At 49.9% G+C, this 22,572-nt stretch overlaps 7 protein-coding genes and 1 long non-coding RNA gene across 9 annotated transcripts in view; 4 read left to right on the top strand and 4 right to left on the bottom strand.

Moving 5' to 3' along the window:
* The window catches only part of LOC117591952 (protein grainyhead), a 46,457-nt gene extending 41,388 nt beyond the window's left edge, over positions 1-5,069 (bottom strand). The window contains exon 1 of the mRNA XM_034285368.1: positions 5,058-5,069. The gene's annotated coding sequence lies outside the window, so the exon portion shown is untranslated. The remainder of the gene's footprint in view (positions 1-5,057) is intronic.
* On the bottom strand, positions 188-4,434 carry LOC117591960 (regulator of G-protein signaling 17). Of its 2 annotated transcripts, none has more exons than XM_034285391.1 (7): positions 3,524-4,434; positions 3,091-3,445; positions 2,933-2,941; positions 1,874-1,951; positions 1,751-1,812; positions 1,404-1,692; positions 188-1,346 (listed from the first exon to the last, which is right to left on the bottom strand). In XM_034285391.1, the coding sequence occupies exons 2-7, from the start codon at positions 3,432-3,434 to the stop codon at positions 1,262-1,264; spliced, it is 867 nt and encodes a 288-aa protein (XP_034141282.1). In that variant the 5' UTR covers positions 3,435-3,445; positions 3,524-4,434; the 3' UTR covers positions 188-1,261. The 2 variants fall into 2 exon arrangements, with proteins under 2 accessions (XP_034141282.1, XP_034141281.1); XM_034285390.1 differs by having other exon boundaries at positions 3,091-3,441; positions 3,520-3,570.
* Positions 1,738-1,983, top strand: LOC117591969. The gene is made up of 2 exons (XR_004574501.1): positions 1,738-1,806; positions 1,888-1,983. It is a non-coding gene; the product is annotated as an uncharacterized LOC117591969 (long non-coding RNA).
* Positions 5,070-5,702: 633 nt separating the features above from the next.
* Positions 5,703-8,451, bottom strand: LOC117591954 (ribosome biogenesis protein BOP1 homolog). The gene is made up of 5 exons (XM_034285377.1): positions 8,294-8,451; positions 6,909-8,238; positions 6,360-6,847; positions 6,002-6,297; positions 5,703-5,936 (listed from the first exon to the last, which is right to left on the bottom strand). Exons 1-5 carry the CDS (start codon positions 8,390-8,392, stop codon positions 5,783-5,785), a joined length of 2,367 nt encoding a protein of 788 aa, XP_034141268.1. The 5' UTR covers positions 8,393-8,451; the 3' UTR covers positions 5,703-5,782.
* A 102-nt stretch (positions 8,452-8,553) lies between these two features.
* LOC117591965 (ubiquitin-conjugating enzyme E2 L3) lies at positions 8,554-9,596 on the top strand. The gene has a single exon (XM_034285402.1). The coding sequence runs from the start codon at positions 8,775-8,777 to the stop codon at positions 9,237-9,239; it is 465 nt and encodes a 154-aa protein (XP_034141293.1). The 5' UTR covers positions 8,554-8,774; the 3' UTR covers positions 9,240-9,596.
* On the bottom strand, positions 9,494-11,780 carry LOC117591955 (cap-specific mRNA (nucleoside-2'-O-)-methyltransferase 2). The gene is made up of 2 exons (XM_034285379.1): positions 11,284-11,780; positions 9,494-11,229 (listed from the first exon to the last, which is right to left on the bottom strand). Exons 1-2 carry the CDS (start codon positions 11,722-11,724, stop codon positions 9,577-9,579), a joined length of 2,094 nt encoding a protein of 697 aa, XP_034141270.1. The 5' UTR covers positions 11,725-11,780; the 3' UTR covers positions 9,494-9,576.
* Positions 11,781-15,631: 3,851 nt separating this feature from the next.
* Positions 15,632-16,475, top strand: LOC117591966 (anaphase-promoting complex subunit 13). The gene is made up of 3 exons (XM_034285403.1): positions 15,632-15,743; positions 16,071-16,217; positions 16,290-16,475. The coding sequence occupies exons 1-3, from the start codon at positions 15,732-15,734 to the stop codon at positions 16,371-16,373; spliced, it is 243 nt and encodes an 80-aa protein (XP_034141294.1). The 5' UTR covers positions 15,632-15,731; the 3' UTR covers positions 16,374-16,475.
* LOC117591950 (putative 1-phosphatidylinositol 3-phosphate 5-kinase) lies at positions 16,328-22,454 on the top strand. The gene is made up of 7 exons (XM_034285365.1): positions 16,328-16,995; positions 17,055-19,353; positions 19,412-21,445; positions 21,512-21,674; positions 21,744-21,901; positions 21,957-22,118; positions 22,179-22,454. Exons 1-7 carry the CDS (start codon positions 16,462-16,464, stop codon positions 22,364-22,366), a joined length of 5,538 nt encoding a protein of 1,845 aa, XP_034141256.1. The 5' UTR covers positions 16,328-16,461; the 3' UTR covers positions 22,367-22,454.
* Positions 22,455-22,572: the final 118 nt, after the last annotated feature.

Here is a 22,572-nt window from a genome sequence, read left to right as displayed (position 1 = left end):
GTTTTGTTTTTATTTATAATACTGTGTGTTTGAATAGTTGTTTTTTCTTTGAAGAGTTAAATCAATTGGGGGCCGAGCGGTGATACTGTTTGGAAGTCTCGTAAACGCATATACAGATCCATAGTAAGTTGAATTTGGACTTATAAAACTCTTGTAGTGTTTTCTGTTGTTGTGTTCTTTCATTTTCTGTTGGCAGTGATATTGCAAAACGTTTTCTCTCGATTTGGAAATCAATGCTAATCGAAACTATAAATATAGTATTAGTTATGTAGTTATGTAGCTATGCCTGTGTTTGCCTTAGCTTGCCTTCAAAGAGGTGATTGGGAACAACTAGATCGGACCTCAATCGGAAGATGAGGCATTGTAGTGGGGGTCAGGGGTTGTTTGATCGGTACAGCATTATAAATATACATATAAAGAGTGGTGTATGTGCTGCTGCTGCCTGTTTGTGGTATTTACAAAAATGCTTCGATGTCGTCACTCATATACACATACACATGTACATAAACATGGTCCATACATACACACACATATGTACATACATATGCATATATGATCCTAATCGTTTTCAAAACTAGTTAAGTTAAATGGTTTTGTATATGCGTAAGTAAGTACTATATATGCGTGTATATATGTATGTATATATTAATATTAATATAAAGTTATGTAATACGTTTAAAAAGTTCTGTTTGGTTTTTGGTTTGCTTCTGGAAAAAGTATTTCGGTTAACGGTAAATGTACTGTACTCCTCTCGGTTCCGTTATCTCTGATGCAATTTGATTAATACGTCTCTTAGGTCACTAATATTACACTAGCCATGGTCGCTGTTTCGCTCGCACGCTTCCGGAACCGCCTTGAACAAATGCCACGTCTCGGAGAGTCCGATCCGTTACACACACTAAAATTAAACAATTAATTTAGCTCCTAACTCTTTGGTTTGTTAACGACTAGAACGTAGGTAGAGAAGGAATCCGTTTCACGTATTACCGCGCGATATCGTCTAGGGTTTTGGTTTGGGCCCCGCGGGTCTTTGCCTCGCCCACTGCCCTGGTCCCAAGTGCGGGGGGGCTGCACGCAAAATGGTTAAATGGTTCTATTAATGGATACATATTGCTTAGGGGATTGCAGCAGCGGCAGTGGCAGCGGGCTGGCAGGCGACAGCGGCTTTTACAGGAATTTCATGGCCCAAACGAAGGAAATACTAATGGAGAGCAGCTACAGAAATCAACACAGCGCAGAACTGACGACGATCCGATGCGACCTAAGTGGGACTTTCCGCCTTGGAGCCGGCATTCGAATTGTCTTGCATTTGAGCGAGTGTCTTGAACTTTTGAGAGTTTAGGAATCTGCATGGAGCGAAAATGAGAGGATCAGTGGTTCATCCAGATGGTGGAATTCCTTACCTCGGATATGAGTCTCTGTGCATTAAAGTGTAGATCTGTATTTGAGCTTCGTCGAAGGTGTGCGTCGTGGGCTCGATCATGTTGCGGTTGACGATCTCTCGCACTCGCGAATCCAGAGACACCTCCCTCGGCGACAGGATCGAGATGTAGTCCTCGTATATCAGGCGAGCCTTCTCCTCGACCACCTCTGCGCTGTTCTCCTTCTTGAGATCCTCAACGGCCAGCCAGAACAGAATGTTCTCCTCACTGAATTCGCTGCGCAGGAAGTTCTGGAATACCTTTCGACCAGCTGTGGAAAAATATCGTAAATGGTTGGTGTTCAGAGTTCCGTGTGAAATATCGCTCACCTGAGCTCTTCATCAGCTTGTCAAAGCTCTTGCCCCAACTACGGATTTCCTCTAATGTGGGTCTGCAAGGGGAATATTATAAAAGTAAATTATTTATTACAATTTTAAATGTTTATCACTCACTGTTCGCCGTCTAGGAATTCGGAATTAGCGAGATCACGCTTTGTGGGCGCATTTTCATCGGCATTCTTGATGGCCAGACTGTAAGCATAATAAAAAAATATTGGAAATTATATATTGGCTATCATCTGATCATCAATGGGTACGGACAAAACCTTGTGGAGTGGAATAAACCTTGTGTGTACTTATTCTTATTTGATTTATTCTGGAATATGTAGGTGAAGGGATCCATATTCAAATCGATATTTGTGCTACGTATTATAGTATATTTATATGTGATTTTGATACTAAGTATTCCTAGCGGGGTAGTTTATTATCCACTCAACCGTCACCCTTCAAAGTAGACTACGATTTATGCTTGAATACTCTCTGGCTCAAAGTGTGGAGCCACCTGTACATACGTACATTTGGGGTAACAAAGAAACAAACCTACATATGTACATGTTCTCCTATATATGTATTTATTATGTGCGTAGATACCACTATAAAGTGGCTAATGCCATATCAACGAAGCACTCGAACATGACAAAGCTTCGTTATCTGCTTGACAGTTATCAAAGCGACTCGACTCGTTGTCCCCCCCAATGCCCAATCGAGTGCGTAAGAATCCAATTGTGGCATGTACCGACGAAGCGTGTGCTTGTGTGACCAGCTAAGCACACAAAGGGTGCGGAGGAGGGCTAAAAGACGTTCGCTTTCATTCACGAAAAACGAATGCAACACTTCGAGGAGCCAGGCAGCCAGCCACATACTTATTTATATTTGATTTAAACAGCGCCCGCCCCATCCATTCGTCCAGCGGTGGAGCTTTTGCCTGCCCAATTTTTGGCGCTCCCGAAATTGTGAATGAATGCGGGAGAGCAAAAGTCAAAGAAAGAGCGGGACGAATAAATATGCGAAAGAGAGAGAGAGAGAGTGAGCTTTCACCGTGGAGCGTTGCCAGAGGCAAGAAATGTGCCTGCCTGCCTGCCATCTGTGTTCGCTGTTTCTAGCCCTTAACCAATGTATTTATGTATGTAAGTTTGTGTATTTCGGTGGGTTGGATTGTTGGGTGTTACTTACCATTTGCCCCTGTTTTAGCGGTTGTTTTTTATTACAGTTGTAGTTGTGATTAAGCGGGGACCGGAATGGGGACAGGTACAGCAGGCAGCAACGTGGAAAGAAATTGATTTCGTTTTAGTGGCCATACAAAATAATGAGCTGTTCTCAAGGATACTCACCAGGAGCAGGAACAGCAGCAACACCAGCAGAAGCAGCACGGCTTCTGCGACTGCGGCCGCTGCAACGTTGCCGCATTTGACTCTTGCAGCACATTCGAGGTGGCACTGCCTGCCGTGACGCCGCCGCCCCCTACTGACACGGACACGGAAACGGCACTACCGCTGCCCCCTCCGCCGCCCCCGTTGCCGTTTCCATTCCCATTGCCGTTGCCGTTACCGTTGTTTCCGTTGCCATTGCCCCCGCCGCTATTGGAGCCATTGTTAGCAGCGCTCTGTGGTGTGGATGCAGTCATTCCGCCGCGCAGTCGACAGCCACTTGGCAGCTCCGAAACGGTACAGGACATTTGGCCCCTTACTGCAGGTAGAGGGTGGAATGAGTATTTGCTGGATGGGACAAAGAGTAGGAGTAGGGGGGAAAATCAACGCCACTTACCTGCCCTTTGAAATTTGAAGTTGACGCTGGCGCTGGCGTTGGTGTGTTGTGGCTGCCACAGCTGGCAGACCGCCCACTGCCACTGACCTACCCACTCACTGTTCTCTTGCTCTCTTAATTCGATGCTCTCTCAACCCTCACCTCACTCACACTCTCTCTGGACAGCGATGGCAATGTGGTGGAGAGCCGAAACCGTTACGTATTTATGTTTTTGCTAATATTCTTTTATCGACTGCTCCAGCTTTCTCTCTCTCTCTCTCTCTCCCGTTATCGTTTGATTTCCTTTAGCTCTCGTTCTCTCTGCTTCTTGTTCCCGCTCCTTACACTTTCAGTTGACAATGGCTGGTCTTGATTTCTTTTCTTCTTTCTCCTTTAGTGCTTCTTTTTGTGGCTTGGCTATGCCTTGAGGAGCAGCAAATCTTTTTCCCTTTGATCTTCTACTTTGCTCTAGTCGGACTCGTTTGTCTCTTTTATGGTAGTGTGACCGCCAAATAGATTCACGTTCCTTAATAGGTTGACTCTCCTTCACCTGCTGCTCCACCCTCCTGCTCTGGTCCGTTCGTTGGTTTGTGCGTGGGATGGCTGGCTGGCTGCCTGTGTATGGCTTTGGGTGGTGGTGGGTGGGTGGGCGCCCTTAGAATTTACATATTTTGTTGTATTTACGGCGTACAAATTACAAACGACTCAATCACTGGGTGCGTGCCCTGAACCAAGGGGCACATTTACACCCAAAAGCGTTACGAAATTTATGAGCAGCTGGAGCTGACTCTCTCCCGCTCTCGTTCCGCTCTCTATCTCTATGTAGTTTTTTTTTTGGCTAAGTTTTATTTATTTCTTGTGCTAGTCATTACACGGCAGACTCCCGTGTGTGTTTTGTGTGTGGGACTCGATTGGTGGCGGGGCGTATGCGTGATTGCCTCCCTTTGTGTGCGTGTGTGTCGACTCGTCTCTCTTTCTCCTCGCGGGGGTCGCCTGCTGTCTCTGATTGTTGTTCCTAGGTCTTGTTGTTGCTGCAACAGCTGCAACGTGTTCCGCACTGCACTATCAAGAGAGCGTTGTGGTGTCGTTGTGGCGGGGGATCTGGGATCGGTTGCTTTTATCACAAAATCAGCTGCTTTTGTTGTTTTCTTAACAGTTAAGCACTCTCTCCCTCGCTCTTCACTCTCCACTCTCTCCTCTCTATCTCACTATTTATCTCCTTTTTTCGTGTTGTGCGCTTCCGTTAATATTTTCACTCACTCTCTCTCACACACACTCACACTCGCATGCAGTGTGCTTTGGTTTTGACAGCGCTGGTTGTTGGTTAATGGGAGGGGGTGGGCTGGGGGTAGGAGGGTGGGCGATTGAGTGGGCAAGGAGAGGTCGCGGGTACGGGCACGGGCGCGGGCGCTCTGTCTGTATGTATTTAGGAGCAACGAGTACATACGAATTTCTGCCTTGCCACAGCCACTAAAATATACCCGTATTTGTATTCGTATATCTCTATTTTTTCACTGTTTTGCCTGCGCCTTGATTTCGATTGAGATTTACAAACCGATTCGATTCGTACCGTTCCGTTTCGTTCCGATTCGTTTTGTGGATGATTCTTTACGGAAACTGCAGTTTTCTTTGAGATGGATGGCGTAAAAACGTATTCCACAATCTCTGGATTCACATTTCGGTTGATGCCATATTTTGGGCTCCGCGGCGACCACACATTATTGCCGTTTCATTTTCACTGCAGCACAAACACATGCACACAAGCGAGCCTGTCCGTGTGTGTGATTTTTTTTCTGCGATAGCCAGAACACAGAACAGAACCCACAAATCCTCCTCGACGGCGGGCGCGAGCACAAGTGTCGGACGTGTTTCTCTTCGCTCTGGCAAAAGGCTGATTTCCAAGCAGTGCCATGGCAGCGCTTGATTTTCCAATGCGCGCACATTCCCACACCTCTCTCTTCCCACCCAGAACGATATGCTGGCGGCGCCAAAAGGTGCCCAAAACCGAGAGAGAGCGAGAGAGAAAGCTCCTCCGCTCCTCCACATAGCTATACAGTTTGAATTCCTGCCACAAATTCACACATGTGCGCAAGTTTCGCAAAAGAGCAGAAAGCTTTCTGGAATTCCGTTATAGCTTTGAGGGAAAAGCAGCTTTCACCAGGGTTGCACCATATCGATGTTCATAAAATCAAGTAATGAATGGGTTCCATTAAAAATTAATATATTCACTATCAAAATTTCACACAATCGCCATTACAGAGCACAACTACGACGATTCATCTATGTGTACAGGCGGATGGTGCAGTCGGCGCCTGTGGAGAAGACCCAGGGCTGGACGGGATGCCAGTTGACGTCCAGTACGCCGAACTCCTCGCGTTTCTCGTGTGTCTGCAGCTTCTTCAGCGGTACAATTAGTGGATTCTGCAGCAGATCACTGTAGGAAAGAGTCGGAATTAGAAATGATTCAATCGTTTGCACATCCGTTTCAGTGGCACTCACTTGTAGACCATTCCGTGGGAGACAATGACCGCCTGGTCGTCGCTGCCAGAGGCAAAGAGCGGATACCGCAGATGGAAGGCTACACTGCGCACGGCATTGCGGTGGAGGCGCATGGTCTGGTAGGGCTTGGTGGACAGATCCAGATCGAACCACAACATCTTCTTGTCGTACGTGGAAACGAGCAAATTGTCGCCCTTCGGGTGAATGGACATGCCCGAAATCCACTTGGAGTTGGTCAGCAGCTTCTTAATCAGCTCCTGCTTGACCAGGTCGTAGATGCGTATATTGTGCTGGGTCTGAAAATTTACAGATTTGTAGTATCCACAGAAAGGTGGGTAGAACCTCCTCCTGTTCTTACCGCCACAAAGAAGCACGGCTTCACCGGATGGAAGAGCACGCACTGGATCAAGCCCTTGCTCTTCGAGAAGGGTATCTGAGAACGTCGCTTGGAGAGCTGGTGTATCAGGGCCGAGCGATTGGCGCCCTCGGGCATCACCGTGGCCAGGTAGTCGCCGCGTCCATGCCATGTCACCTGCCGAATGGGCTTGAAGTGGGTGATGACCACTCTGACGCCTTTCTCCTGATCAGCGGGCTCCGCATTGGTCCACTGCACTGCCGTCTTGATGCGCTCGCTCTCGATGACGTCCAGAACAGGGGCCTCGGCCAGCAGGTCGTCTGTCTTCTTTACGAGCAGCTTGTCACCCACCTTCGGGTTGACCAGCAGCAAACGACTGCCGGTGGCCACCGCAATGATGGAGAGCTTGGCATTCGGACACCAGGCCACGCAGCGCACCACGTCGTCGGTCTCGATGGTGCGGATGCAACGACCCGTGGCAATTTCCCAAACTGCAAGTAGGAAGCAAATTGTTAGCAATCGATTATGTTAATTTTATGGGACCAGACTTACTCTTGACTGTCTTGTCGTCGGAGCCGGACACGAGATATTCGCCCTTTGGTTCCACACTGACGGACCGCACAAGGTCTGTGTGGCCGCGATAGACCAAGCTCTCGACGGTCGGGAATGGCTGCAGGTCGCGCGGTGAAGGCAACTTGGGGATGAGGTACTCTGCGTCGATGTTCAGCTTGACGCGCTTGGCACGCGGACACAAGTACAGATCAAGGCAGCGCAGGAAGCGTTCGCGGAGGTAGCGCGAGTAGGCGGGCACCTCACGCAGCGATTTGAATTTCTGTGGCATAAAGTGCAGCTTTCGCTTGTGCGGCTCGTCCTTTAGCTTGTGCCACTCCTTGGCCTCCTTCGCGTCGAAGAGGTACTCGGGCGGCGGATTGTAGGACTCGGCGTGGCCAGGCAGATCGCGCTTGGGCGCTGACACGGGGTCGTGGATGCGTCGCATCTGTTCCCGACTGGTGTCCGTCTCCCACAGCATGTAGAACTTGGGTCCGCGCTTCTCCTGCTTCTCCCTCTCCACCTCTTCGGTGGTCTTCATCCAGCCCATCTTCAGGGCGTGCACCATGCGCGAGACGGTCTTCTTCTCCGATCCGGAAGGCAGGAAGGAGCGCTTGTGGTCGGGCACGTTCTTGATGGGCATCTTCTCCACCTCCGAGGTGAACCATTCGATCCAGGGCGCGTACTCGTCGTGCTCTTCGTTGGGTATGCGGCCCAAGTTGATGCGCTTGATGAGCGCAATGTCAGCATCTGTGAGGAACACCTCCTGGCCGGTCAGCGGATCCTTGACAGTGCGCCAGAAGTTGGGGTCCTCGATCTTGCGCAGGAAGTCGTCAATTTGATCTCCCTTTGGCGGTTTAATAATCTTCTTGGCATCCCAGTCGTAGCCAATGTGCTTGTATTCGTCGTACCAGTGCATGGGAATGTTGCCAACAGTGTTGCGGATGTCCTCCTCGTCGGAGGTGTCCGAGTCGGCGTATTCCACCTTTGAGGGATCCCGTGCGGGAACCACTGATGCGCTACCATTCTTGCTGCTGGAGGGCTTCTCTTGGGATTTCTTGCTGGACTTGGACGTTGTGGCAGTCTCTTCGTCATTGCTTTTGCCAGACTTCTCAGCATCAGCATCGCTTTCATCTTCATCGTCATCTTCCTCTTCTGCGCTCTCGTCGTCATCGTCTCCTGAACTGCGCTCGGCACCTCTTCTGCCCAGAAAGTTGCCTTCTCCATCGCTTTCGAATTCGAGATCCTCGCTACTGTCTGTCTGGTACTCCTGGTCTATGCCCTCATCGTCGGTGGAGTCCTCGCCTGGATCCTTCACAGCTTGCAACAGATCCTTTCAAAATACCGACATTAGACTGTGTGCTAAAGTAGTATTTTGGGTTGCTTACCTCCTCCTCCTCATTGTCGGAAGATTCGGGACTGTCGGACACATCCTTTTGTGGCTCTGGCTCTTTTACTTTTCGCTTTATTGTCAGTTTTTTAGCCATTTTGAACAGAAAACAAAACTAACGCGGCGCACGTGTTGCAGACAGCGATAGTGATGGGTCAAAAACGAGGTAAATGAATTTCATTGGTATATTCTGAAAATGAGCTGGTATATTTCAGTATATGCTTGAAGGTCAGGCGGTATATTTAATCGATACCTAAGCGGTCACACTCAGAGGTAACAAGGCTTGCAGAACAGTGAAAAAACAGTTTACCCTCCGCCCTAAAAAGGAACCCCCCCTAGCTACAAGCGAGACCCATAAGCGCTGCCTTACTCACCCGAAGAAGCTATATATCTGCTGATTCCATCGATTTGACATTCACCGAAGTGCACACACGCACACACACAGTCGTGGTAGTCGAACACACACACGAAGAAAAAAGATGACTGCGCCTCGACGTCTTCGAAAAGAGCTGGGCGATTTGCAAGATAATACACTGAAATCCTTCCGCGACATCAAGGCCGACGATGAGAACCTGCTGCGCTGGACAGGACTCATTGTGCCCGACAATCCGCCGTACAACAAGGGCGCCTTCCGCATCGAGATCAACTTTCCGGCCGAGTACCCGTTCAAGCCGCCAAAGATCAACTTTAAGACTCGCATCTATCATCCCAATATCGATGAGAAGGGTCAGGTGTGCCTGCCAATCATCAGCACCGAGAACTGGAAGCCGGCCACGCGCACCGAGCAGGTCGTCCAGGCTCTGATAGCGCTCATCAACGACCCAGAGCCCGAGCATCCACTGCGCGCCGAGCTGGCCGAGGAGTTCCTGAAGGACAGAAAGAAGTTCGTGAAGAATGCCGAGGACTACACCAAGAAGCACAGCGAAAAGCGTCCGGCGGATTAGTGCTGTGGCAATGGCGAGGAGCAGCCAACAAACAGCAAACGCAGAAGGATGACGAAACCAAACTAAAACCCCATCCAAACCCATCCCTTTCATCCCCCCTTGCGTGTCCACACCGTGGGCCGGAGGGCAAACAAATTATTTCACGCTTAGTCTACGAGTTCTATCCTTTTTGTGATTTTTCAATTAGCTTTTTAATGTTGTAACTTCGTTTCGTTGCAGTAGAAAGTTTCGCAGTTCTCCCCAATTCCAATTTGTAAGGATCAGGATCCGTAGGAAGGGTAGTTTTTTAATTGTAGCACTGTAATTTTATGCAAGAGAGAAATACAAGTTCGTTACATTAAAACGCAATGCCATCGATGGGCGGCGTCTCTTTAATCCCGGGCACGATCGACGGCTGCTCGGCGGCTGGTATGACGATGGGCATCGGAAACGATTCCTCGCCCAGCATTCGGCGGAAGCAGGACAGCAGCACGTTGTTGTTGTGCTGGATGAGTGCATTGCTGAACTTGTTCTTCTGCAGCTCCTTGATATCCACCAGACTGTGTATGGCCGCCTCCTCTTCCGTGTCGCCTTTGAGCAGGCCCAGCACCTCATCGACGCTCGCCTCGTTTGGGCTGCTCAAGGTTACCGTTTGCAATTGATTGCTCTCGAAGTGGGTCTCCTGGTAGACAGTTTCCACAAGAAACAGCAGCACGGAGGCAGCATAGTGGGTGAGGAACAGGAACTTGTGGAAGACAATCTTCTGTGGTCGCTGATCGCGCAAATGCTCTAACAACGCCACAAAGAACCGACGCTGAGCACTGTGGAAGGTCTCTCCCTCAGTGCAGGGCAGAAAGTTGAGTGTTTGGCCATTCAGCTGGCAGTTGGGAGAAGTTTGCCACACGGGATCGAGATCAAAAGTGTCGAGAATGCGGAGACGCAGCAAGAGTACAGGCTCCGAGGCAAAGAGGCTGCTCTGCAGTCTCTTAACAGGTGCTCCCCTGGAGACACGCAAGGCCAGGGGTGCCTGTCGTTCGTTGACATCATACCTGTAGCTGGTCAGGCCATTGGGGCACTTCTCCAGTTGATTGAACTCGCGGCGCAGGCAATATATCTGCTTGAGCAGATCGCCGTCCTTGAGCTTCTCTCGCTCCGTGTAGGAGCCCCCGTAAATGGGCACTGAGAATCCTAGCGCCTTGCTCGTTGCCTCCTTGTCCACGATGCACAGCTTATCGTCGAGGGGCTGCACCTTGTAGCGATTGTAGTACATGGAGGAGACAAGGCCGCGCAAGTGGTGCAGGTGCCGAAAATATAAACGATCCTTGGACTCGTAGGCGTAGATGCTGCTTTCGATGGCGTCCGTCTGAAGTTTCATGTACAGCCGACAGGCTATTTCATGCTGCATCATGAAGTCATTGGGAATTTGGGATTTGGCAAACAGAGGCATGACCATGGTGTCGTTTGGCTGAGCGAGTTTGTCTTGCATCTGTTTCAGCAGACGCTCCAGACCCGGCGTATCCTTCTGGTAGTTCAGGCAGATGACATAAACCTCCGAATTGCCGCGCTTCGATGTGGCTGGCTTGTAGATGTGCACCTGCTCAAAGATGCAGTTTAGCATGTACAAAAGCGACACGCTGCACGCCTCGAAGAGTGTGAACATTTTAACCACAAACTTGCCGCCCGATTTGAGTATTCTCAGCGCACAAATGGTCTCGGCAAAGAACAGCCGAACGACAATTTCTTCCTGGCAGTCCGGCTGGGCAGCGCAGTCAATGGAGCCATCGGCGGTAATCAAATCAACGCCTCCACTTCCATTGTCTTTGAAGTCTTCTGCACAGCGTTTGACCATGTGTTCAATGTTGCTCACATTGATGAGATTTCCCGTGAGATCCTTGTGGAAGAACCAATTGTCCAGTGTGTGGAATATAAACCGGTCGTCGGTTATCATCTCGTTCAAGGCGTTGCCCTCGTAGTAGGGATTAAGAGTGGTCGAGCGCCAGCGCCATTTGATCTAACAAAAGAATAAGTGTTTAATTTAATTCCCCCATCTGTGGTTTTAACTGACCTCATCCTTAGCGTATGTGCTGTGCAAGTAATGATTAAGGGCCGCAATGAAGGCGCCAGGCGCCTCGCATAGATGGAGAGTGTTCAGCACCGGCTGGGTTACCAGCGGATAGCGATGCAAGCACTCAAAGAGCTTGCACCAAGCGACGGTCACGAACTCCGCCTTCGTTTCGTTCTTCAGGCGCCACGGCACCTCGCCAGACGGGTCCCGGCGATTCGTGTGCGAACTCCACTCCTGCACTCCATAGTCGTTGAGCTTGCTCTTGACCGCGTTCAGTTGATCTTTAAGATTCTGCAACGCCTCGCATTGGTAATACTCGCTGAACAGCGGCTGCTCCTCCTGAGGCAGCTCCCAGACTCCATCGCCCCTCGGTTTCTGGTATTGGAACTTTTTCTCAAATAACTGTTCCAATTCCGATCTCAAGTTCAGCTTCGGCCCCATATAATTTATTTATTTATTTATGTTCTTTTTTTTCAAAGTGGGTCTAGTGGGTTCTAGTGTGACCTCGGGATTATCGCTAAAATATACCGTGAGGGCCTCGAGAATAAACCGAAATATACTTTTTCATTTTCAAAATATACCGATGAAAACTAATTTATTTATTTAAATAGCATTCTCAGCGCTATAACTATAATTTTAACAAATCGATGAATCAATTCTGCATAAGATTTGCTGGTTTTCACGACTTGCCTTTACTGTATTGCCAATAAAATAAGGTTTAAGCCGAAGAGGTCAAAAAGCATAAATTGTGTGAGTGTGCGGAATGAAATTTGAGTTCACAGTGCTGCGAAACGCCGCTGCGAACATGTAGATCCCATGTAGAATGTTGATGTGTATGTATGATGTCTTGGAAAATCTGAAATCGATAAGCGAGGATTGTTATCAACTTTTAAATGTTCATACTTAATTAATTAATGTAAATCATTCATTTCCAAGCCTTAAACAAATATTCCCAGCTATTTCAACAATACAGAAATATGCATTTAATAAATGAATTATCTAGCTATGCAACTGTGACATACGCGAAATGCATATTTTACCTATGTATATGTACATAAATACATATTTACATATGTACATATGCATGTCTCCCATTTGGATATGATCTAAGCGCCGCATACAAATTATAGTTTGTAGATACATAAGTAAACTTTTACACCATAAATTCCTATGTGAATAACAAACATTTTGATAGGAATTTCTTTCTGAAAGGAATGTTTCCATGAGTAGCGCACAGCCCTTTGCTCTAATCTTGGCCTGCCTGCCTCATCCTTATAAACTTTATGTATTCTTGGATTCTTGAATGTAATATTGCAAATATGTACGTTAGCTGTGTGGAAAGACACAAATTCTCTAACACGAATGTTAAAACAATAAACTAAAGACGCTAAAGAGCATAACAGGAATTTCTTTGGAAAACTAATTGGGTTAATAAATAAATATGAATATAATAAAACAATCCTTCTAAAAGGAATGTTGCTATGCATTCAGTCCTTGTCTCTAGTTGTAGCCTTCCTGCCTCATCCTTAATTGTATTCATTTGAATGTAACCAAAGATGGGATCACGATCACCGGCTGAGCATTTCCCGTAGAAATGCCATCATCGATTAGGCACCTGCCTGAAATACCAAATGGCTTATTAAAATTAATTTCTTCCATTCTGCATATGTAGATATCTAAATGTTGTAGAAAGCGCATACATCCCGACATTGTACAAATGGGGGACGGCCCCAAACTTTTTAATAGACAAGGTATTGATATTACAAAACAATTGGTCATCCATCCGTGAGCGCTTGGGCTGTGCATATTGATCTCAGAATTATATGCGGACATGACAAATACGGAAATGGGAGAAATTGTGAAGAGTTACATACAGGAAAAGCTTGCGGCGGCCTTCTCTGATATGCATACATACTCCTGTATAATAGTACTGCCAAATGGAATGCGGGGGGAGTATACATACATCTATCTGCATTATTCGGTTTGTTTTTTTGGCATTTCAATGGGTTTCGCTTTGGCCATATCGTTGTCAATGGGCTGTCTTTATACGTGCATGCGCTGCCGACTTTATAGCCATCAAAACGTGAGTCGTGTGCATATGAATAATAATATTCAAATGATGACTTTCCAAAGATCTCCAGACACTGAATCACACGCAAAGGAAAAGAGGTATGTACGAGGTGCGTAGGATATCAGTAAAGAAGAGACGAAAACCAGAGACTTATCCGGCTTAGAAGAGTCCAGCGATTGGTATTGTCCACGAGTAACATTCCCTGCTGCTTCTATATACGATTATTGTATACAAGAAACATATCTGTGCGAGTACATAAGTGTAAGCACAGAAATTGTTATTTGTGAGTATGTAGAAGACCGCGACACGTGACTGTTTTGTATAATCGTGCATAAATAAATATCTGTAATGTAAAGCCTATAGCTGGCTCACAGAAAACTTGAGAACCTGAACAGAACAAACGACTGTCAGCCAGTTCGTGGTAATCGTTGTCTGGAGATCTATTACCGCTCCCTTCTGGCGAGCGGAAGTAGCAGCAATCGATGGTAACATCCAGCGGCGGCCGGCACATGCGCGCACGGATCATGGGCAAAATGCATTTTGGGTCTGTTTCGATGCGCGATGGCGGCGGCAAGCGACGAAATTCCAAAACGGCAGTAACCCCCGGGGGGACTGGAGAGGGACTCTATTCGATTCAATCCAAGTCGGACGTGGATGTGGACACGGCTTTTGTTGGCAACTAAATTTTATTTCATTTCATATTTTTCTCCAAAAGGGAGTTCATTAATATTCCGGGCAGGCGGCTGTGCGCTAAAAACGCTTAAGCGGCGGCGTTGCAGAGGAGCGACGTCTCTGCTGTTGCTGCGACAGCGGCTACCTGTCGTTGGCGCATGTACAGGTAAGATGTGCGTGTGTGTGTGCGCGCACCACCAACACAAGTGCCTGCACCCCCACTTTGCCGAAGTGTGCGTGCGCTGGCAACGGGTCTCGGGCCTCGGTCCCCGTTTTAGACAGCGATCGGTGTGTGCTTGTGTGCGCTTGTGAGCGAGTGTCAAATGCCAACTAATTGAAACTTCTTCAATTGCGGGCGACTTTGGGGCTGCGCTGCCGTCCGGCCCGAGGTGTGGTGCTGAGCCAGTCGCACGGCTTCGAAATCAGTTGCCAATTAGTCTTCAGCACCGACGGATTACAATTGTGGTTCGCCTTCGCCTCCGCCTCCGCCTTCGCCTTCGCTTTCCGCTTCGGCTTCGGGGGGCCCACCGAGAGAAGACCGACCTGATGCTAAGTGCTTTTCAAAATAACAAGCGTTTCATTGATAAAAGCTGTCTTGCGGCCAGGTGTCCGAGACAAAAATATTGTTGGCCAAACGCGAATAATTTGTGCCCTGTGAGAATGTTTCTGTGAATCGTCGCGCCTCTCGCTTCGTCTCGTATCGCATCTGTTGGTAAATTGGCAAGATGTCGGCATAGCTGAAGTTGAAAAGCGATCTTTGAGAGCGCTATGCTGCATCTAGTCAGTTATTCAATAGAACAGTCAACAGATCGAGGTGGCGGCACACTCAAATCATGAACGGATAATTCATTAAATAAAGATTTCTATGTATATTGGCTGATTGCATTGGATAATTTTGGTTTTCTTGCAGACATTTTGAATACCCCGAGGACTCGCGGATAGAGGACCACTAAAAAAGCAACGGAAACTGAGAGAATTAATTTGTACTCTTTGACGGTTCAAGTTCTCCCAAATATGATTTAATATATCTTTCTATCGGATACGTTGAATGCTGGATATATTTATGCTTAATATGATATCAAATAATAAATATTATACCTCTTTTCTAAGTGTACCTATCCATTTTTTGTTAGTTTGTTTTAAAAAAGTCGATTTATATAAAATCATTTCAAAGCCTTGCCGCCAATTAGATTTTACACCGATATCCAGGGCTGCCATAAATTACAAACAGCTCTTGCGATATATTACTGATTCTATCGATGTGTGCTCGGTCACACTGATTTTAACTTTTTACTGACCCTGTTTAGCTCACACACCTTGCATATTTTATAAGTATTTTCCAGTATTTCTTATTGCAAATAATAAAATTTGATGAATTTTCCATCAATCCCATCTTGATTAAACCCTATTTTATGGATAATCAATTGAAAATAGGTCTTTAAAATTAGCAAATCTATTACGAACTTGATTAATTGATCGTGGTAAATAATATATTCAGTGCTGGCGGTGTTAGCTAGCTGGTATTCCTGAGTGGAATTTCGAAATACAGGAATATTAACTCGCATCACATCACATATTCTCTCAGTGGAATAACAGCTGTTCGTGTTGTCGTTCGTCGCAATAGCCGATGCTAAATAAACAATTAAAACAAATAACTGTTTGATTAAAAAGCTGGCGTATCTTAGATTAAATTCTTTCATAAGTTATGGATAGCCAGGTAAGTGGCCAAGATCCTCTTGGTGAAGTATTTGCCCGCTTGTTGAATGTTTTTGTGGCATTCATTGCATTGTTTTAAAGCGGGAGACACAATTGCTGTGCCTGTGAGTGTGTGTCCAAACCAAATTATCGCCTCGCACTAATAATAATTAGTCGCAAAGCTCGGTTATCAGAAAACCCATTGTGATAAAAATCTAAATACGCGAACAATACGTGTGTCTCCAGCAGGCATTTGTATTTGCGATAATTAGATATAGCAACCAAATGACGTAATTTACATACCAAGTGAGAGGGCGTTCCAGTAAAGATTCTTTTTGGGCATTTGCAGGCACCGATCGATGATCTGCTGTTGGACATTGTAGACAATGCCTGGCGCATGGAAGTTCTGCCATTCGATCAGATACTAGTGCCACTCGAAAAGCTCCCCGACCCGGAGGCCGACGGTGGTGATTCACATTTAACTCTAAGCGAACAGGTGAGCAACGACGCTAATTTTGGCTATGGGTTTTGTGGCAAACATTTTGCGTGCCTGTTCGATATTTTACAGGAACAGAAGTGGACTGATTTGGCGCTCGGCTCGCTGGCCCCCGATGCGGCACTGATCGATCAACTTAATATTACATCCATCTAACCAAGGACAAACAGTCCGCGGGCGAGCACCACCTCGCCCACCTTTCTAGCCCCACAAGTTTTATATTCAACACAAACACCCCACCAGCATGAATAACAACAACAACAATAGCACAAGCAACAATTGCAGCAGAAGCACAAGCATCCACCATCAGCACCTGCACTCGCCCACCAAACTCACGGAATTCGCGCGGAATTTCGAGGACAAACCGGAGTCGCTGTTCGGCCGTGTGGTGAACAAGATCCAGAATGTTTACAACCAGAGCTACAATACCGTCAACGACATATCCAGTGGCAGCAGCGCCAGCCCCAGCACTGGCCCTCAGCCCGTACAGGTGGGCAAGTCGCAGTTCTACAGCGAGAGCAAGACGCCCACCGTCGAAGTGGCGGATGTGGAGGAAAACAGTTCATTGGGCAGCCTCATTTCGAGACGGCCACAGCCGCCGACATCGCTGAGTTTGCGGGCAAACAGCGAGCCGCGAAGCACCACAGCCGAAACCGAAGAGTCCGAGGCCAATGAGCGTGTCGATGCACAGCCGCTAAGCAGCGAAGCGAATCAGGGTCGCACCGTGTCCAATGTGCTGAAGCACATCAGCGACATTGTGGCCACAAAAAACAATAACGTGAGCGAGCGACGGCGTCCGAGCGTTTGCTGTAATTATAATTTAAACTTTCATTGCAGGATCTGCGCAAGTACAAGGACACGGAGCAGCAGAGGTTCTGGATGCCCGACTCGAAGGCCAAAGAGTGCTACGACTGCGCACAGAAGTTTTCCACTTTTCGACGCAAGCATCACTGCCGTTTGTGCGGCCAGATATTCTGCTCCAAGTGCTGCAATCAGATGGTGCCCGGCATGATAATCCGCTGCGATGGGGATCTGAAGGTGTGCAACTATTGCTCCAAGATAGTGCTCACCTTTCTGAAGGCCTCCAGCTCGGACATTGGTCAGGATCTGCAGGCGTTGCAGCAGCATCTCAGCAACAAGTTGGAGGTCCAAGGCAGCAGTGCCCCCAATGCCACGCCGCAGCAGCAGAGAGTGCCACTGTCGCGAAAAACCTCGCTGGGCTACCAGGAGGAGCGCTTCAGCTCGCAGCCCAACTACACGACGCTCTCGTTTGACGACCGCAAGAACATTCTGCAGCAGTCGAACTCTCTCATCACCCTACACGAGGAGATGCAGCGGGATCTGCCTGTCCAGAACTGCGGTCAGGTGCTGATCGAGTTCCTCAACAGCAACAACAAGTCGGCCAACGAGGTGCAGGCGGTGGCCATACTGAATGCCATGCTGGCAGCTGGATTCCTAGAGCCGATCGTGCCCGATCCCGAGCAGACCGAGTTCGAGCCGACGCTGCACTACAAGTTCGCCAAGAACAGCAGCTCGGACGAATCGCGGGCCATCAGTCCGCAGTTTGAGGCGCCCAACGGGGAGCCGCAACCACCCAAGTCCATGGACGTCTCGCTGAGCTTCCACTCGGCCGAGGATATCGAGCTGGAGAATGACATGTGCTTCACGGCGGCCACATCAAAGCTGCTCGAGTCGTACTGCGATCACGAGGAGCAGCTGCTGGCCCAACTGCTGCGCGCCCATAACCTGGACCAGGAGTGGGACAAGGTGCTGCAGATGCTCTGCTCAACGGCGGCCAATCACTTCAAGCCGGAGTACTGCACCAACGACCTGATGGACATTCGCAACTATGTGAACTTCAAGAAGGTGCCTGGCGGCCGCCGCAAGGACTCGACCATTGTGCACGGTGTGGCCTTCTCCAAGAACGTAGCGCACAAGGACATGGCCACGCACGTGCCCTTTCCGCGCATCCTGCTGCTCCAGTGCCCCATTGTCTACGAGCGCATCGAGGGAAAGTTCGTTACCATCGAGACGGTGCTGCTGCAGGAGAAGGAATATCTGCGAAACGTTTGTGCCCGCATCATGAGCTTCTCCCCCAACGTGGTGCTCGTCCACAAGAACGTGGCCGGCATTGCCCAGGACCTGTTGCGCTCCTATGGAGTGACTCTTGTGCTAGACGTGAAGATGTCCGTGATGGAGCGTCTGTCGCGCACCCTCCAGTGCGACATTGTCAGCTCCATCGAGTCGAACATCACCATGCCGAAGCTGGGCTACTGCAACGACTTCTACATCCGCAGCTACAACGGCAAGACGCTGATGTTCTTCGAGAAGCTAACCAGTCCTCGGGGCTACACCTGTCTGCTGCGCGGTGGCAGCAACTCGGAGCTCACGCGCGTCAAGCGTGTGGCATCGGCCCTTCTCTTTGCCCGCTACAACTGGCGCCTGGAGATGTCCTTTCTGCTGAACGAGTTTGCGCAGCCGCTCAGCCCCAAGGCCTCGATATTCGATTCAAAGGAGGCGAGTCCCAATACCGAAACTGAGGCAGAGGCGGAACTCCGAACTGGATCGTCCAAGCGGCAGCCCCAGCCACAGCCCATTGCGGAACGCAAGTCGGAGGATAAAGTCACGTCCATTGTCGTTGAGAATGTGGCTGACTTCACCGATCCGCTGCGATCGACAGAAGCTGACACTCTGTCCACATCGCCAAGCAATAGCAATGTGCTGCCCGTGGTGGAGGCTCTGGCCGTGGAGACCCGCTACGATAATCGCTTCCGCACTGCACTCAGCTCCACGCTGCTCTCGGTTAGCCCCTTCCTCACCTTTCCGCTGCCCTACCTGGAGACGGAGCAGGGACGCAACTGTAGGCTGCGAAAACTCTTTCCCACCGAACTTTACTTCTCCAAGCAGTGGTCGCAGGCAGGAGCACCGCCGATGCAGGAGCGTTCCGAGAGCTGCGGCGACACTGAAGCCAAATCGGAGCTGGGCAACAAGGAAAACGAACAGCAGCTGCAGCTGCTGCCGGCGCACGAGTTTGTAAAGATGAAACTGACGGCGCCAGCCACCAATCGCGACATTCAGACCAAGCTCGCCGAGTTCCGATCCTTTGGCGGTCGCTTTCCCAAGGGCAAGGCGCCAAGTAAGGCTTCAATATAGCTAGAAAATCATTTGTAAATCGTTTTCCTTTTTCCTCACAGTGCTGAGGCCCAAGAAGAAGCTGCCCGAGATCATCCAGAGGCCGCAGAAGGTGAGCGAAGAGCAGCTGTACAGAGACGCATTGGATCCGCAGAACCATCAGCGGCTGCCCGTGCTCTTTTGCAGCTTTCACTACAACCCCAAGGGTGTGTCCTCGTTCTGCAAGCTGCCCATGCTGCTGGACATGAAGTTCTACGGGCAGTACGACATTATGCTGGAGCAGTTCCTGCAGCGCTACTGCTGCCTGTTCAACTCGATGTGCCCCTCCTGCAACCTGCCCATGCTGGGCCATGTGCGACGCTACGTCCACTCGCTGGGCTGCGTGCACGTCTACCTCACCGAGGACCTGACACGCTCCGACCCCAAGCGCATCTACTTCACCTCATGGTGCAGCATCTGCAACGCCACCACGCCCACCGTTCCGCTCTCGGACTCGGCCAAGTGCCTCTCCCTGGCCAAGTACCTGGAAATGCGCTTCCATGGGCACGCCTACAAGCGTCGGCCGCCTGCAGATGCCGACCAGAGCCCTCCCTGCGAGCACTCGCTCCACCGCGACTACGTGCACCACTTCAGCTTCCGTGGCGTGGGCGCCAAGTTCCAGTACACGCCCGTCGAGGTGTGGGAGACAGATCTGCCACCGCTGACCCTGCAGCTGGATCAGCCGCGTCCCTTCCAGGGAAACCAGGTGCAGGAGGAGATCAAGCACTTCTCGGTGCGCGGCCACGAGGTGTACACGCGGATCCACGAACGCATCGCCGACCTGGCCACCGAGGACGAGAACACGCCGCTGGTGCAGAACCTAAAGACGATGCTCACTCACGATCAGTTTATTTTTAAGCAGAAGATCGAGATTGTCCACACGCTGCTGACGGAGCGACGGGCCAATGCGTACGACATCAACGACGCTCTGTCCATGGCACGGCGTGCTCTGGCCGAGAGCATTGAGCTGTGGGGCCCACGGCTGCTGGAGATCGAGCTGGTGGCCCAGAAGCTGTCTGCGAAGCAGGCTGTTGTCCATCACATCGATGCGGGCACCATATGCACCGAGGAGCTGCGGCCGGAGCAGGTTCCAGCTCTAGCAGGGGACGACGGCAGCAGCATCGCCCCAGTGGAGTGTCCGTCGGAGGACACAGAGGCGGCTGTCGGCAGTCAACCGGTCGTGGACAAGAAGTTCTCCATCGATCAGCTGCTGGCCTCCACGGCGAGCGTGCACTCGGACAAAAAGTCCATAAGGAGCATCCTTACACAGCTGCTGCCCTCGACTAATCAGGCCAACCCGCTGCAGTCTCCGTTCCCTGCCCAGGATCATCTCACCCTGCCCCTGGGCTCTATTCCCATTCATGTGCGCGAAAGCGATCTCAGCTCTGTGATCGCCTACAGCCTGACCTCGGCCGACTATCAGCGCGCCCTGGACGAAGCTTTCAGTACCTGCAGCGGCAGCAGCGAGGCCCCAGCTGCTGGCCACTCCAGTCCGCTGCTTAAGCGGAAAGTGCCGCTGCCCGAGGGCCTGAGCGATGCCGAAGAGAGCAGCCCCAATCTGTCGCGCACCTCCAGCAACACCAGTGCCACGCCAGGGGGAGTGGTTCCCGCTGCTGCCAGCACCGCTAACGAATCCGAGGAGAAGGTTAAGGAGCGCACCAAGGCGCAGCCACAATCACCGAGTCCACACGTGTCGCTGGCATTCACTGACAATGGGTGCCAGTTCCACTGCAAGATCTACTTTGCTCGCGAGTTTGATGGCATGCGAGCCAAGAGCCTGCAGCCGCCGAAGCTGGACAGATCGCTGTACCGAAAGCTGGAGAAGAGCAAGATGCGGGAGGAGCTGAGAATCTCACAAAGTCGAACGGGCTCAGAAATGGAGTTGGTGCGCAAACCCAGCGACGTCAGCGGTGTCCCGCCTCTGGCACGAGCCTCGGAGGAGCATGCGACGGACATGGAGGAGGAGTCACGCATCGCCCTGGCTCGCAGTCTGTGCAACAGTGTGCAGTGGGAGGCACGCGGCGGCAAGTCTGGATCGCGTTTCTGCAAGACATTAGGTAGGTTATTGCCATGAAATGCAATGCCATAAAATGGTTTTCTTTATTCGCTTTGGACTACCGCAGATGATCGCTTTGTGCTCAAGGAGATGAACTCGAAGGACATGACCATCTTTGAGCCCTTTGCCCCGAAGTACTTTGAGTACATTGCCAAGTGCCAGCAGCTGCAGCTGCCCACGCTGCTGGCCAAGATCTTTGGCGTGTTCAAAGTTAGCGTCAAGAAGAAGGAGTAAGAAAGAGTTCCCTTAGACTTGTGTCCTTTGGCTAATCCTTTATCCTGTTTCGTTTCTTTTGGCAGCTCCTTTGTGGAACGCTCTGTGATGGTCATGGAGAATCTGTTCTACGGCTGTGAAATTTCCAACAAATTTGACCTGAAAGGCTCCGAGCGCAATCGACTGGTGGACCCAACCAATCAGCAAGGCGAAATTGTGCTGCTGGACGAGAATCTGGTGCAGAGTGAGTAGCAGCCTCTCGAAATATGAACTGTTCGTCATTCGATTTCCTTTTGCAGTGTCCTGGTCGAAGCCTCTGTACGTGCTGTCGCACAGTAAAACCGTTCTAAGAGACGCCATTCAGCGGGATTGCTCGTTCCTGGAGCGAAATGGCGTCATGGACTACTCCCTGCTGGTGGGTCTGGAGAGGAAGAACAGCATGCTGGTCCTCGGCATCATAGGTGAGTGTGCACAAAGGCAGAGGAATGGCTCTTGGCATGCTCACATTTATTCCCTTGCAGACTACATTCGCACCTTTACACTGGACAAGCGCATGGAGTCGATCTTTAAGCAGTCGGGTCTGCTGGGTGGCAAGGGCAAAGACCCCACGGTGGTGTCACCAGAGCGCTATAAGCACCGTTTCATTGATGCCATGGATCGTTACTTTCTGACAGTGCCCGATCGCTGGGAGGGCCTATCCAAGGTCTGACTTTGCACACCACAAACACACCCTGCACACACACAGCTAGCATAAATGTAGACGCAAAATAAAAGTAGACGCCACCATCCACAATTAATCTTCATTTCGCCGTATGGCTGCGGGGGCGGGGCGGCATCCATTCCGATTCCGCAAGTGAATTGATTCGGCCTTGACCTGCATCCGCCAGTCGGGGAGGTGCGCCCCGGAAGCCAAAG

The sequence above is a fragment of the Drosophila guanche genome, unplaced genomic scaffold (assembly GCF_900245975.1).
Source record: "Drosophila guanche unplaced genomic scaffold, DGUA_6, whole genome shotgun sequence".
NCBI lineage: Eukaryota > Metazoa > Arthropoda > Insecta > Diptera > Drosophilidae > Drosophila > Drosophila guanche.
The sequence above is the reverse complement of the archived record's forward strand: the minus strand, read 5'-3'. Positions and strand labels throughout refer to the sequence as shown.

Bases quoted from the DNA above. Each gene is read 5' to 3' on its own strand.
- LOC117591960 (XM_034285391.1), bottom strand. From the start codon at position 3,434: ATGTCCTGTACCGTTTCGGAGCTGCCAAGTGGCTGTCGACTGCGCGGC. The intron at 1,813-1,873 runs GTGAGTGATAAA...TTCCCCTTGCAG, and splicing joins GAATTCCTAGACGGCGAACA to ACCCACATTAGAGGAAATCC. The intron at 1,347-1,403 runs GTAAGGAATTCC...CGCTCCATGCAG, and splicing joins CACAGAGACTCATATCCGAG to ATTCCTAAACTCTCAAAAGT.
- LOC117591954 (XM_034285377.1), bottom strand. From the start codon at position 8,392: ATGGCTAAAAAACTGACAATAAAGCGAAAAGTAAAAGAGCCAGAGCCA. The intron at 6,298-6,359 runs GTAAGAACAGGA...GTAAATTTTCAG, and splicing joins AGCCGTGCTTCTTTGTGGCG to ACCCAGCACAATATACGCAT. The intron at 5,937-6,001 runs GTGAGTGCCACT...TCTTTCCTACAG, and splicing joins TCCCACGGAATGGTCTACAA to TGATCTGCTGCAGAATCCAC.
- LOC117591965 (XM_034285402.1), top strand. From the start codon at position 8,775: ATGACTGCGCCTCGACGTCTTCGAAAAGAGCTGGGCGATTTGCAAGAT.
- LOC117591955 (XM_034285379.1), bottom strand. From the start codon at position 11,724: ATGGGGCCGAAGCTGAACTTGAGATCGGAATTGGAACAGTTATTTGAG. The intron at 11,230-11,283 runs GTCAGTTAAAAC...TTCTTTTGTTAG, and splicing joins GCACATACGCTAAGGATGAG to ATCAAATGGCGCTGGCGCTC.
- LOC117591966 (XM_034285403.1), top strand. The intron at 16,218-16,289 runs GTGAGCAACGAC...GATATTTTACAG, and splicing joins ATTTAACTCTAAGCGAACAG to GAACAGAAGTGGACTGATTT.
- LOC117591950 (XM_034285365.1), top strand. From the start codon at position 16,462: ATGAATAACAACAACAACAATAGCACAAGCAACAATTGCAGCAGAAGC. The intron at 16,996-17,054 runs GTGAGCGAGCGA...CTTTCATTGCAG, and splicing joins TGGCCACAAAAAACAATAAC to GATCTGCGCAAGTACAAGGA. The intron at 21,902-21,956 runs GTGAGTAGCAGC...TTCCTTTTGCAG, and splicing joins GGACGAGAATCTGGTGCAGA to TGTCCTGGTCGAAGCCTCTG.